The sequence below is a fragment of the Numenius arquata genome, chromosome 3 (assembly GCF_964106895.1).
Source record: "Numenius arquata chromosome 3, bNumArq3.hap1.1, whole genome shotgun sequence".
NCBI lineage: Eukaryota > Metazoa > Chordata > Aves > Charadriiformes > Scolopacidae > Numenius > Numenius arquata.
Window position 1 is genome coordinate 55,132,580 of NC_133578.1, and position 12,919 is coordinate 55,145,498.

Below are 12,919 nucleotides of genomic sequence, written 5' to 3' on the forward strand. Positions count from 1 at the left end.
CATGGAACATAATGAATTATTTTTACTGAGTTATTTTAGGGTTCATTTCTGTGTTTGGTTTTAATGTACTTCTATTTGCTTTTACTTATCTTTTAGACCCAGTGTTCTGGTTTATTAGGTTCACTGGGCTTTAAGATTATTTTTTAAGATCCATTTCCAATTTTTAATTTTTAGGTCCTATGTCGTGCAGTACAGAATCCAACCTATGTCCAAGTATTTCATAGAGTCACTTTAAAGAAATATTCAGCATAGATACCAGCCATTTCATTTCTGAAATAGGCTATATTGTAATTTAGTCTACTGAGTTGAAATTTGGTCTTGTTTTAAAAAAAAAAAAAAATCAGTGAAAACCAATCACTGTAAATATAAGATCTATGGATATCATGCAAACAAATATTTGAAAGCTTTTGTCATAATTTATCATTTAAATACTTTAACAATCTTTACACAGAAAGTAAATTCAAATTTTCCCGCCATTTTTTCTGGAGTTCAATATTTCTACTACTTAATATCTCATGATTTTGAATTTTTTTAAAACTTTTACACTGTAATTTGGAAAGCAAGTAGTCTTGCTTTGAGACTCAGTGTTGAATATTTCAAGGTGTTTAATGTAAAATTCTTCAAGGGGGGCTGTTCTGAAGTGCTGCTGTGATGCCTTCTGTGCCTCCACAGGTCACCCCAAGAAGAATAGGGGAACTGGAGCACTCTGGTAGGGCGGATGCCCTCTCTTGGAAAAAAAAAAATCCAAATGCTGTGCTGTACTGAGGATCAGGGATCATAACTCTTCCCATTATGAAATGTTTATACTTCACTGTAGATGTTATAAAAAGCTCCCTAATGGTGTAATATATAAAAAGAATACTGGAAACAGTCAGACAGTTCTAATAAGGTTATGTACAAATGAAACCTGTCCACATTTATTCCCTTTACCAAACAGCATGTGGGGAACTGGGAGTACTTAACCAAAAGAAGTTTTCTTGATTGAAAACTGCTTTTTCAGCTTGCAGATCTCCTCCTCCCTCTACCTCCTCTCAATGGAAAAAACAACAGCCCTGAAGGAAATAAAGAAATATATCCTCTCTTGAGGCCTCGCCCCCGTCCCTGTGCAATCCCTCTACAGCTCCCAGCAGCAACTTCTGCTTCCTGCAGCCTGAATAAACTCTGTTTAAAAAAAAAAAAAAAATAATTGAGCTTAAAAGCATTACTTCTCTGTGTGGTAATGAATTGAGTGTGGCAATATACTTCAGTACAGTTTTGTCCTTGGCATACCACCATCTGGAACAGCTCTCTGCAACTCTCATTGAGTACGTCAGGGAGCCAATGATCTGTTGTACTAAACTGAACAAAATACCACTCTTGCTTTGCAAGGATCCTCAGAAAGGTTTCCTGCAGACTTTTCTTTGAATAGTTTTCATTTTCATGCTTTTTTTTAAATTTGAAATGCAGCTTGCCAAGTTCTAACGAGAAAAACCAGAAAAAAGTGATCAGTAGATCCATGCGTAGGGAAGGAGGGGCATCCCCTGTGAATCTTTTGGAATAAAATGCAGTTAACCAGTATTCAGACCTGTATTTCAGTCACTGTGTTTATTGTATCTGAAGTCATGCTTGTATTCTTAAAGCCTTACTCAATAAGATGGAGTATTAACCCACAGCAAAGAAATGTTGCACGGCATTCTTAATAAGATGAAAATTAGCTTTACTGAGGCACAATTATATTATAGTCATTCTGTACATGGTGTACATTTGTTCATTATCTAATTTTCGTTATTAGATAGTCCTCAAAATATTGCTATTCTGTTTCACTGTCTCGCAGGGTGTCTTTGCAACACCTCAGAGAGCTGACAGGGTGTGAACTGTTGTGTCCACTGGGAGACGGAGGTCTGAGGCATGATGATATTAGTAGTAGTTAGATATGCTAATACATCTGTGAATCAGGGATTAACTGATTTATACAACTACAAGGTAAACATGCAAGAGAAAAATCTTTCTTAAGTCCTAAGTTAGCATGCTAACCAACATAATATCTTTGGTTTTGCATGCCTCACACTACTGGAGAACACTATTTGGTTATGTGGCCCATTCCATGCTAATACTTGTTTTTTTCCTTTTATAAGTCGCAGAATTCATTGTGAGGATTCGTCTCTCTGTAGATAATAAACTTACATGGCATAAATGAGCTCTTGGTCATCTTTCATGTATTGAATGTATATGAGTTTCTCCCTGACCTATGTATTTTTAAGTATATAAGGGCTCAAACTCTAGATTCATTAAGGTATTTTTAAGGAAAAAAAACAACAATTAAGAATAAGGGAAACATTTCCAAATTTCACATCTACGTAATGTTTAGCTCTTACTGGCCAGTATTTTCGGTTTGTTTCGTTTAGTTTTTTCCACATAAAGCATCCAAGTTATAGTCCTTATTGTGCATTTTCACAGCTTATCCAGTCTCACATCTTCACGCTTCCTTGATTAGTGCAACATCATCTCTTTGGCAGTCCTTTCTCCTCATAAATTCAACGTGCTTCTGAGTGGATGTAATCAAATACTGATGATTTGATTCAATGTAATGAAATGTTGTTGCTTTGATTACAAAATTATGTTCTTCCCTTTTTTTTTCTCTTCCCACAACATTTTTTTGTCATATTAATCATTAGATATGTCTTTGCTTTCAAGGTACTGCTAGACTTCTATGTCTATCCATTTCCTTTTACGTGTCTCCTTTCACTTGCTTTGACACACCTACACTCACTGCTCATCAGATCTCATCATACCAGTAACCAGGGCTGCCGCGTTGCATTTTTGAAGAAGCACTTTCTTCCTCACTTCTAGGCTAACCTATATGTTATAAAGGCATTTCCTGTGAACATTCACAAAGTTATTGCAATGTCTTTTTCCAAATCCTTCCAAAAAAAATTCATTTCTACTACGCTGTAATATAAAAACTCATAAGACAGCTTTCAGGTTGCCAGTGTACAGATATAATGATCCACGGTGCTTAGTTGTTCCCTTTTACTTCCCTGTTTGCGTATGGGTGTTTTTTTCTTATACTTAAATTGTAAGCCTCTGAGGACAGAGACTATTTTTGTCCAGTGCTTTTACAATGTGAATCTGTGGTCCATAACTAGACTTCGCGTTACCGTGCAGATACAGCCCAAAGTCAGCACTGAGTAAAAGGCACCTCCAGGCCTTATCACAAATGCTTTGCTGCCTTGTTGCTTTGCGCTAGCATATGGTCTTTCAAATGTGCTGTACTTTTAAGTGTAGATGATCAACTGCTTTAACATCTCTAAAAGTACTAGCTTTTCCTTTTTTTTCCAAGACAAATATATAACAGATGCATAAATGAACCATGGAATGAGTGTGCTGCAGACATAGAGCCATCATTACGCTCTTCACAATCAAGTTTTTTCATAAGCTCATGTGGCGTACACCTGTGTTAAGTTAACGGTGCACTTAGGTGCAGTGTGGAAGACTTAATAATTCAAAGTGGAATTTGTTTCTTTGTTCCTTTTGTGCTCTTTCTCATATCCTCTCCCGTCATTATTTACTGTGCTCTGTTTGCCTTCTGTTTGTACTTACAATTATTTTGCTAATACTTGATTTGGCTGAGGTTCAAATTCACCAACTAGAAATGCAGAAAGCAGTAACGAGCGCAGGACATGGATACCACGTAGGGATGATTTTAAAATAAAATTAAAAAATCAGCAATCAATCTGCACTACCAAAAAAGTCCTTTAAGATGCAGTGTGTTGGGTATCTACTGGAATAACATTTGAAAATTAAGAAATGGTAATATGTATGAGCTGAAAAATAATTTGAACAATGATTGAATAGAACCAGTTGTGGGTTTGGGGTTCAACAAATAACTTGCCTTTATAGCTCTGTTTCATATATTGAAATCATACTTTCTAGCAGTTTTATGTCCCTTCAAGTGGATTTTTTTTTTTAATGTATAGCTGTGTGTTCTTTCATAGAATTGTTCTACTATTTAGCTCTTTCATTTTTCTCAAAAACAAAGGCACTTCTTTCTCGTCCTATTGTGAAGGGGAAATAGAAATTGGGTAGAAAGCCATCTGGTTTAAATTTAAAATGAAGGTGATGGCAGGGAGAGAAGCATTTGTAGAACTGGCAAAATCTAAGACCATTTTCTCAGTTGAAGATGTATGCTAACCACTAACAGGTCTGCTTTCTAATGTGGAGATCTAGTTAGACTAATCTTGCTTTAAAAACCGTCCTTGCAGACCACCAGAGCTACAGCTGACCAAAATGTTAAAGCTTTTAATGTAAGATGGTAGTTTTCTTACACTCGCTAATTGCCTTGCTCTTAAGCAAACTGCATACTGCTTACGGTAGTGTGCACCCAGCTCAGCAGTGTTTGTGGAGGTCATTTGAAGCAAAAGTTTATTAGACTTCTGCTCACTAAATACTAGTTCTGTGGTCTGTAGCATTTGCTGTTAACTTCTGGATACTGTTGTCTTAAATAAATTTAAAAGCTTTAAGACCTACCCACATCTGACAGTTTATATTTCCTTATAGATCACCATGCTTTCTACATGTTTTGAGGACATTTAGCAAATTGTTAGTAGAATCTGAAGCATCAAAATCTAAATAGTCTGAGCAGTAAATTGTCATCTATGGATTTTGAATCTTTTGAACTTTGCTGAATTACAGTCAACTTATGATATCTATTTAATTTCTTTTCAGCCTAACCCTTGGCCTACAAACCATTGGCATTTGAGATTGTGTACTTTTCAACAGAATCCATTTCAGAACTACTATCTTTACTAAACTATGTATATCAATACCTGTTCCTAATCAAGAGATTTAATTACCTATTACATATGCAGTCCAGAGATTTCTTCACAGACAGGCATATAGCCATGTTATTTAATGAGGTTAACATGGATAACTCTAGCTGATGGTAAGGACTAATTGTCTAATTGCGTAGTTCATGTGTCTGGCTCACTTGTGTGATTTATGCTGATGTCTGAACTGCCACATCTCAATTACTGGAGATGGCAAGATCATAGAATGGTTTAGGTTGGAAGAAACCTTAAAGATCACCTAGGTCCAGCCCCCCTGCCATGGGCAGGGGCACCTCCCACTAGACCAGGTTGCTCAAAGCCCCGTCCAACCTGGCCCTGAACACCACCAGGGATGGGGCATCCACAGCTTCTCTGGGCAACCTCTTCCAGTGCTTCACCACCCTCACAGTAAAGAATTTCTTCCTGATACCTAATCTACCTAATCTAAATCTGCTCCCTTCCAGTTTGAAGCCATTACCCCTTATCCTACCACTACATGCCCTGTAAAAAGTCCCTCTCCAGCTTTCTTGTAGGGCCATTTCAGATACCTGACATGCAGATATATCTGAAGAGTTCTACACAGATCTATTATCTTCTGTATGGTCATTGTGACAGATAGCTGAATAATTTAGTGTATACTTTTAACTTGCATAGTTTCACAGTTGATAGTTTTCCATTTTGTAAGCATAGGAAAACTTATCTTGACCCAATAACTTTTTGTTGATTTTGAGAATTCTCCTTGGTGAAATGAAGGTATTTAGCATTTCTATACATAATGACAGGTAAAAAGAATTATCAAAAAACTATCTTGATGGAAGGGTTCTCCCAGGAATTTGAACTGTATCCTCTTTTAGGGGCTGAGTACCATCTTGATCTCATTACGGTTTTTTTTTCACTGATCAGAGGCTCTCAGATGGCATTTTGTGGCAATAGTTTATTTGACCTGACCCAGAAGATTCTGGCTATTTGGAATGTGTTGTCATAAGCTATTAGTGATCCAAATATAACAGGGTTGTGCCTCTAGGCTTAGTATTTGGTTAAAGGAAAAAAAAAAATAAACAGTCAGCTGGAAAACAAATGTAATTTTTCATTTCAATGGCACAAATATTCTTGGCAAGCAAGCATTGATATTTAGATGAAAAGGTACCAACTAAGAGCAACCAGAGACAAAACAAGTAGAGAAAGTCTCACACCTCTCCATTTTCAAGGCATTTTAAACATGTTTGGCAATAGTTATCACAGATTTAATGTGCAAGCCCTAGAGTTTCTTGGGGTTTGCTAGTTTAATTTTTCATGTCTTCGATTTTTGTTTCAGTTATGTTGTTGTGTGCAGAATTTTTTCACCACAGAGTTTTAACGTAGGAATTCAAATATTATGCAGGCTTCAGGACAGCTATTCATAAAGTGAAAGGGCATCCACAGGCAAGTTTGAAAAATACTGTTAATAAAGTTTTGTATCTTTGGTCAAATGGTTTTGTATAGTTCATTACACAGTAGAAGCAATGTCAAATGTCAAGCTTGTCTACCTGGAGATGGGTTGAAGACTCGAATATTTTGACGTACTTTTTCTGTGAAAAGAAGGTAGAAGTCTGCCTTTAGGACTGGAAACAACATGGTGTATAACGATGATGTTTAATGCTTATTCAGGTAGCAGTCAAATGCAAGCTGGTATTAAAGCAGTTTTGTGATACATGCTGGATTTAAAGAAGAATATGAGGTTTTGCTGCTCAACAATTTATAATGTGATTTAATCTTTTCTTTTTTCTTGTTTTGTATTTTTTTTTTTTTTAGCATAAGGCGTCAACAGGAGAGGAGAGCAATTTTAACTCCAATTTTAACAGATTTCACAGTTCGAATAACTGCAGCTCCTGCAATTATTTTTACAAAAATTGATGCTGCAGAGAATTTACACCCAGAGGTTAGTACAAAATGTGAACAGAAATAGCATAACTTTTAATATGTTGATATTTTAATTCTTAATATTTTACTGTTCCACCATTTTAAGTGTCTAGGTGTTTTCAAGTATAGAGATTGCCCACTGGGGGAAAGAAAAATAAAATAAAAAAAAGAGGTAGTCTTAATTACTAGCTGAAATTCTCTTTCTCTGCTGGACAAAAAAAATTGTGTATAAGATTTGATATTAAAGGCCAGAGGTAGATAAGCCTGTTTGCACTTCAGAAAATAAGAATTCTTTAATGATTTCCAGCAATATTTTTCAACGATTTGTGATGGAAAGGTGTTGAGAAGAGGTGTTATAGTACAACATTACAAAACATTGTATTCACAAGCTTCTCATAAAGAAGCCTGAAAATGCAATCTGTACATTATCTATAAGAAGAAAGTTGAGCCGAGTTCTTCTAGTCAGATTTTCAAGCCCACAAATTTCCACAAAGCATCCACTTCCCAACCATTACTGCGGGTATTTCAAGGTATTACAAATTTAACAATCACTTTTACCAGTCTGTGGGTCAGCTTGTTAATGATTAGTCTGTGAAGAATGTTACACACAAAAGGTATTGTCTTCCTTTTTGGCATTGATTTGTAGCCCAAGAATTTAAAACACTTTATGTAGGGGAAATATCAGAAAGTTTTTGTCAGCCAACAAGGAGTATTTCTTGTAACAGCTACCTCCTGGGAATAGCAAAGCTGGTACAGGAGCATAAAGAGTATTAGGTGTGTATTGCAATGTGCAATAGGTGTACATGGTTGGAAAATAATAATGAATTGATATAGAAAGAAAAAATGAAAATTCATATTTTGTGTGAAGTGTCATCACAAGGGCAGATGTAAAAATTATTTAATGTAAAAAAGAAGTAGAAAGCTTAGGGGCTGGCTAGGATGCATAGAGGTTACTCAATTGAAAAAAAAAATATCTCTGAGCTTTACTAATGTTCATGTTCAAGAATTTCAGTGTTTTCTGTGCTTACATTCTTCCTGTTACCTATTCCCTGGGTGACATTCACTGATGAAGGGAAAGGTCTAGTTTAGACTGTGAAGAGCTTGAACATTGTACAACCTTCTCATGAGAAGGGGCAGTACTTTTACTTACTAAACAACCCTTCTGCATTGGTTCTGGTTTTCGTCTCTTTACCACTTGCCAGCAGTGGTGAAGAGCTTTTTTTGTGCTGGATAATACCAGTAAAACAGTGGCCATCCAGCTAGCTCTGCCAAGGTATTAAACAATGGTTTACAGGCAAAGAGAAATCAATTACGTTGGTTATCAGTGAGTTCCAACACAAGATTTCATTATAAATCAAGAAGAGTTTATGTTTAAAAGAAACAAAGTACATCCTTTTCTTGGAAGGAAAGGAGAATTGTAGTCACTGCCAGAAAATTAAAAACAAAATCTGACAGTCTACTGTTTGATACTACCAAGAGATGGAAGCAAGACCTTACACACAAGATGCTTTTCTTGCAAAATTTGTCTTAATAGTTATGATGTTGAATGCAGAGCAAAGAATAAGCCACATCCTTTTTTAGAAGGCTGAGACACCACTTTCTCCTGAAAAGACCTAATTAATACTATATATATTGAAGCATTGACTACAGAAGAGAATCACAGTACAGTTCAATAGAAGCTGAAAATTATTTCGCCAGTAGCTGTTAGCTAGTATTTTCCCTTAATTTTTCCTCAGGAAATTTTGGTGTGTGGTCATTCTTTGGAGGTGAATGTGACAACAAACCTGGATTTCTTCCTCAATGTGGCTCAAGTACAACTTCTTCAGCAGCTGGTACAAGCCAATATGGTTGGACTGGAACCTTCCAGTAGCACCACTGAGGTAGGTTTTTCCCTGGTTTGCAGCTGTGTTTTTTAGAGTTCTGTAACTCTGATCAGGTGTTTGCATCATCTAGACAAAATTATATAGGTAAATGAAATATGTGTATTATTGCTTCTTGGTCAGCTTTAAAATGCATTCTACTTTTTTTCTAACAATAGGATGTGTTATTTTAACAAGAATATTGTTCAATAAATTAGACTAAGGTGCAGTCTTATGCAGCATCTTATGTAAACAATAAAGTAGTTTTTTGAGGTTGTTTTGGCATTTAATTTTAACTTTTATTGAAGCTTTGGCATCTTCTTATGAGTTCACCTACTTTCTACTGTGTGCTTCACTAAAGCGAGTAAATTATAAAAGTTTCACTGTGCCTGGTAACCACTACTCACATTAACTCTCTTCACTCAGGTCCCTAAGATTCAACCCACCTCTGAATATTCTTATACTTTTCCAGTAAGAATGGTGATGGGTACATCATGAAGGGTCCTTCATCTTCACAACTAATCTTTCCTTTTTTCTCGACTTGTACAGTGTTCAGCTACGATCTCATGAATTTGTCATTCTTCTTTATTTTTGAAAGTTGGTACCTCAGTCTGCATTAAAGGCCAATCACTAACTGTGACAGACTTTTAAGTTTTAATTATTAAACTTCTGGGCTGGTACAAAAAAGGTTAGGAGAAAAGAAAGTGAAAACTTTGCCATAAGAAAAAATATGTATTTCTTATCTTCAAAACCAGGAATCTAGTCAGGCTGACAGCATCTTTTAAAGACAGTAGAAGATGATATGTGACAAGGTACAAATTCCACTGGAATGGTTTTGGATTCATTGAGGAAATCTTCACAAATAAGAACAAGAGTTAGGGAGAGAGATAAAGAGCAAGACACAATCAACTCTTCCTTTCCAAGAATCTAGCTAATGGGAGAGCTGAAGAAACTTTTTCCTCCCTTTTCTGAATCTCACAGATTCAGCGTGCATGTGAGGCTGGGTGGAAATGGGGAATGTTCCAGAGCAGCCAAACTGCTTATATTCCTCTCTTCTCACCCTGTCAAAACCCAGAAGTTGTTTGTATCCTGCTAATCTAGGCATCACATCATCCTCCTGCCTCCTTTATCCCTTCCCAAGGATAGAGGGAAATAAGGGCATTGTTTCATTACCATGTCGAAACATGAAAGATGTAGAAAAGAAATGCAGTGTATCTTTCCTTTCCTTGGATACTTTGCAGAACAGGGCCTCTTTTGGAGATAATCATTATAAATAAGTATATATAGGAATATCTTCAATAAACAATTTGTGGAGCACTGTTTTCCCATTGTCAGTGGAATGGATAGAATCAAAAGATTTGAATGGGTGCCAAGAATTTTAATTTAAAGTTGGTACTGTGCAGAAGTGCTGCATGACTGATGTGGATTGTACAAACTTAAAAGCAATTTACTTCATAATTTCAGAAAGCTTTTTGTTGACTACATCACAAGATACCAATTTGTTCTTCATTGATATCTCCCTTGCGTTATTGAGGTCTCCTGTAATGAGTAATGGGAGTATTTCTGGTTTGAAGGTGGTGTTGTTTGAACTATATCTTGATTCACTATACTGAAAATGTAAAATCCAATAGTCAGTTACTTTTTGTCCACTTCTTTCTTCAGTGTTCTGTAGTCTCACATGCCTATATGAAGCTACCTCACCCTCTAATATATGCACATTTGCTATTATCCTCATGTTTCTCCTTTAGTCAGCAGAGTGAAACATAATACACATTGTATGCTGGTATGCTGCTGTTTTCATCTCAGTGTAGTCTGGAGCCTGCACATGGCTATTCATACTTCACGCCTGCTAAGTATTTCATTGCAAGAATCAAAACATAATTTCATTAGGTTCCCTGGCTCCTCCTCCTTGCTTTTCTTGAAGATGGGCGTGACATTGACTATTTTCCAGACATCAAAGTGTCTCCCAGACAACACGTCCTTTCACATATAAGGAGTATCCCAGCAGTCACACTGGCCAGTTCCTTGAACACCTTTGGATATGTGCTGTCTGATATTTTAAGAGAAAAAAAAAAAAATTTTTTTTGAGCTGAATTTAGCTGAAAAATTGAGCTGCAGTTATCCATCCTCCAAAGGCTTTCCTAAAATATTGCAAATTATCTAGGCTATTATGCAGGTCATAATGATACACAGAACCTGTGCTCTCTTTCCCATGCCTCAGTGTTCCTCTTGCATTTGCATTCAACACAGTCTTACTCAGCAAGACAATTCATAGAAAATAGCTTGAAGATTTTTTTTCCCCACAGTGCCTGTTCGCTTTGCAGATTTAGAGCTTCTGGTTTGTAGCATTTGAGGATTTTCTCCAATATTTCTTATCCCCATGGGAATGTATAACAGGAAATGGAGAAACCAAGAAAGTTTGCATTTCCAAATCAGAATGTATGGAACCTGCCTCAAGATAACATGGCAGGGCTTTTCTTGAAGTTGAAAAGAATAAAACGTTTTTTTGTAGAAGGGACATTTTTACACATTGTTGAATAAATATTATTTTGGTATTTGTACATGAATTTATACCACTGAACTGTTAGCATTAATTACTTGTTCAATTATTTTCAAGGGTATTCAGAACCTACACACATACGATTCTTCTCTTCAGGGACTCATGAATGAATGAGCAACCACGCAATAAACAGAAATATGTAGAAACAGTGCAAACGGGCACTCTCTGAATAGGAAAGGGGACAAAGGAATGCCTTGAATTTCTTGAGATACCCGACCATAAATGAAATTTGGTTTATTGATGGTCCTTTTTGCTGCTAGAATAATGAAAAGATTGAGATAGATTCTTATCAAAGATTTTGTTGAGCATCTGTCAAAAAGTGTACTTCAATACTGAAAAATGAACTGTAACAAAAGCTGTAGGATTCAAGAGTTACCTAAAAGTAGGAAGAGAACAAGAATGGTAAATTCTTCATGTTTTTTAATGCATTGGTGCCACTTTAAAGACACTGCAGATGAAATATTGAAAGAACTCATAGAAATGCATTTGGATTTTTATACATCTGACCATGAACTAGTGAAAGTTGCAAAAATTTTGTTTCTGAAGGTGTCCAGCTGATGAAAAATTCTACACTGCTCATAGGGATTTAGTCTTTTTAAAGAAAAAAAAAAAAATCCAGCATATAGAATACAGAGCATAATTGTTCAGATGTAGTGAAAAGAAAAATTTAAGGTTGGAAGGGACTTTAGAGCACCATGGTTTCGAGACTAAAGGAAAGTTAGATTGGAACTCAGATTATGAATGGAATTTTGTATGACAGTGACTTAAGGCAATGAGTGTATTTGCTTGGCTTTTCTTTAGGCACTCCCATTATTACTAATTAAGATGACAGTCTCGATCATGTATCTTTCCTGCAGTCAAGCTGTTCAACCACATTTAAAAATGTGGCGTTTAACCTGTTGTCGGGAAGCTATTTTTACAGTATGAGGTCTTATTTCAAGGAAAAGTCAGTAGTGATGAATTGAATATTCATTTCATCGTATTGTTTCCTGTTAGCATCTGTTCAAACATAGTTATGCATGTGTATAATTACAATAGATTTGCTTTTTAGCATACAAACCTTAAGGTGTAGGATAGAATCGTGGAATAATTTAGGCTGGGAAGGACCTACAGAGTTCATATAGTCCAGGCCCCTGCTCACAGCAGGCCTAATTAGATCGGGTTGCTCTAGGGCTTCAGTCAAGTCTTGAATACCCCAAAAGACAGAAATTAACACAAATCTCTGGGCAGCCTAGTTGACCACCCAAATTGTTAAAAAAATAATTAATCCTAATATGTAATTGAAGTTTCTTGTATTCCCACTTGTGTCCATTGCTTCTCATCCTATCACCGGGCATCTCTGAGAAGAGTCTGGCACCATCTTCTCTATGGACTGCAGGTCCAGGTAGTTGTACACATGCCCATGGATGCCATATGATTAAACTTTTCATCATCTAATATTGCTGTCTTGATTTTGGAGCTATCTTGGTTGCCCTCTGTTGAACTCAGTTGATATTTTTCTTACTCTGTGAGGCCCAAAACTGGACACAGTATTCCACATGTGATCTCACGAGTGCTGGGTAAAGGGCAATAGTCACTTCCCTCAATCTACTGACCATGCTTCTGGCAATATAGTCCAAGATGCTGTTGGCCACCTTTGCTACCCAGCAGCATCACTGGCTTATGTCCACTAGGACTGCTTTGCAACCAGCTTGTATCATTGTTGAGGTTCTTTCTTCCTAGGTACAGGACTTCATATTTCTCCTCATTTGACATCCTTCTTTTTCTTGTTTGGCTCATTCATCTACCCTGTCTAT

General features: G+C 36.4%; 1 protein-coding gene across 2 annotated transcripts in view; it reads left to right on the forward strand.

Moving 5' to 3' along the window:
- The window catches only part of VPS13B (vacuolar protein sorting 13 homolog B), a 475,565-nt gene that overhangs the window by 310,154 nt on the left and 152,492 nt on the right, over positions 1-12,919 (forward strand). For both annotated transcript variants that reach the window (XM_074145995.1, XM_074145994.1), the window contains exons 31-32: positions 6,597-6,723; positions 8,441-8,584. In XM_074145995.1, the coding sequence (XP_074002096.1) occupies positions 6,597-6,723; positions 8,441-8,584 (271 nt within the window). The remainder of the gene's footprint in view (positions 1-6,596; positions 6,724-8,440; positions 8,585-12,919) is intronic.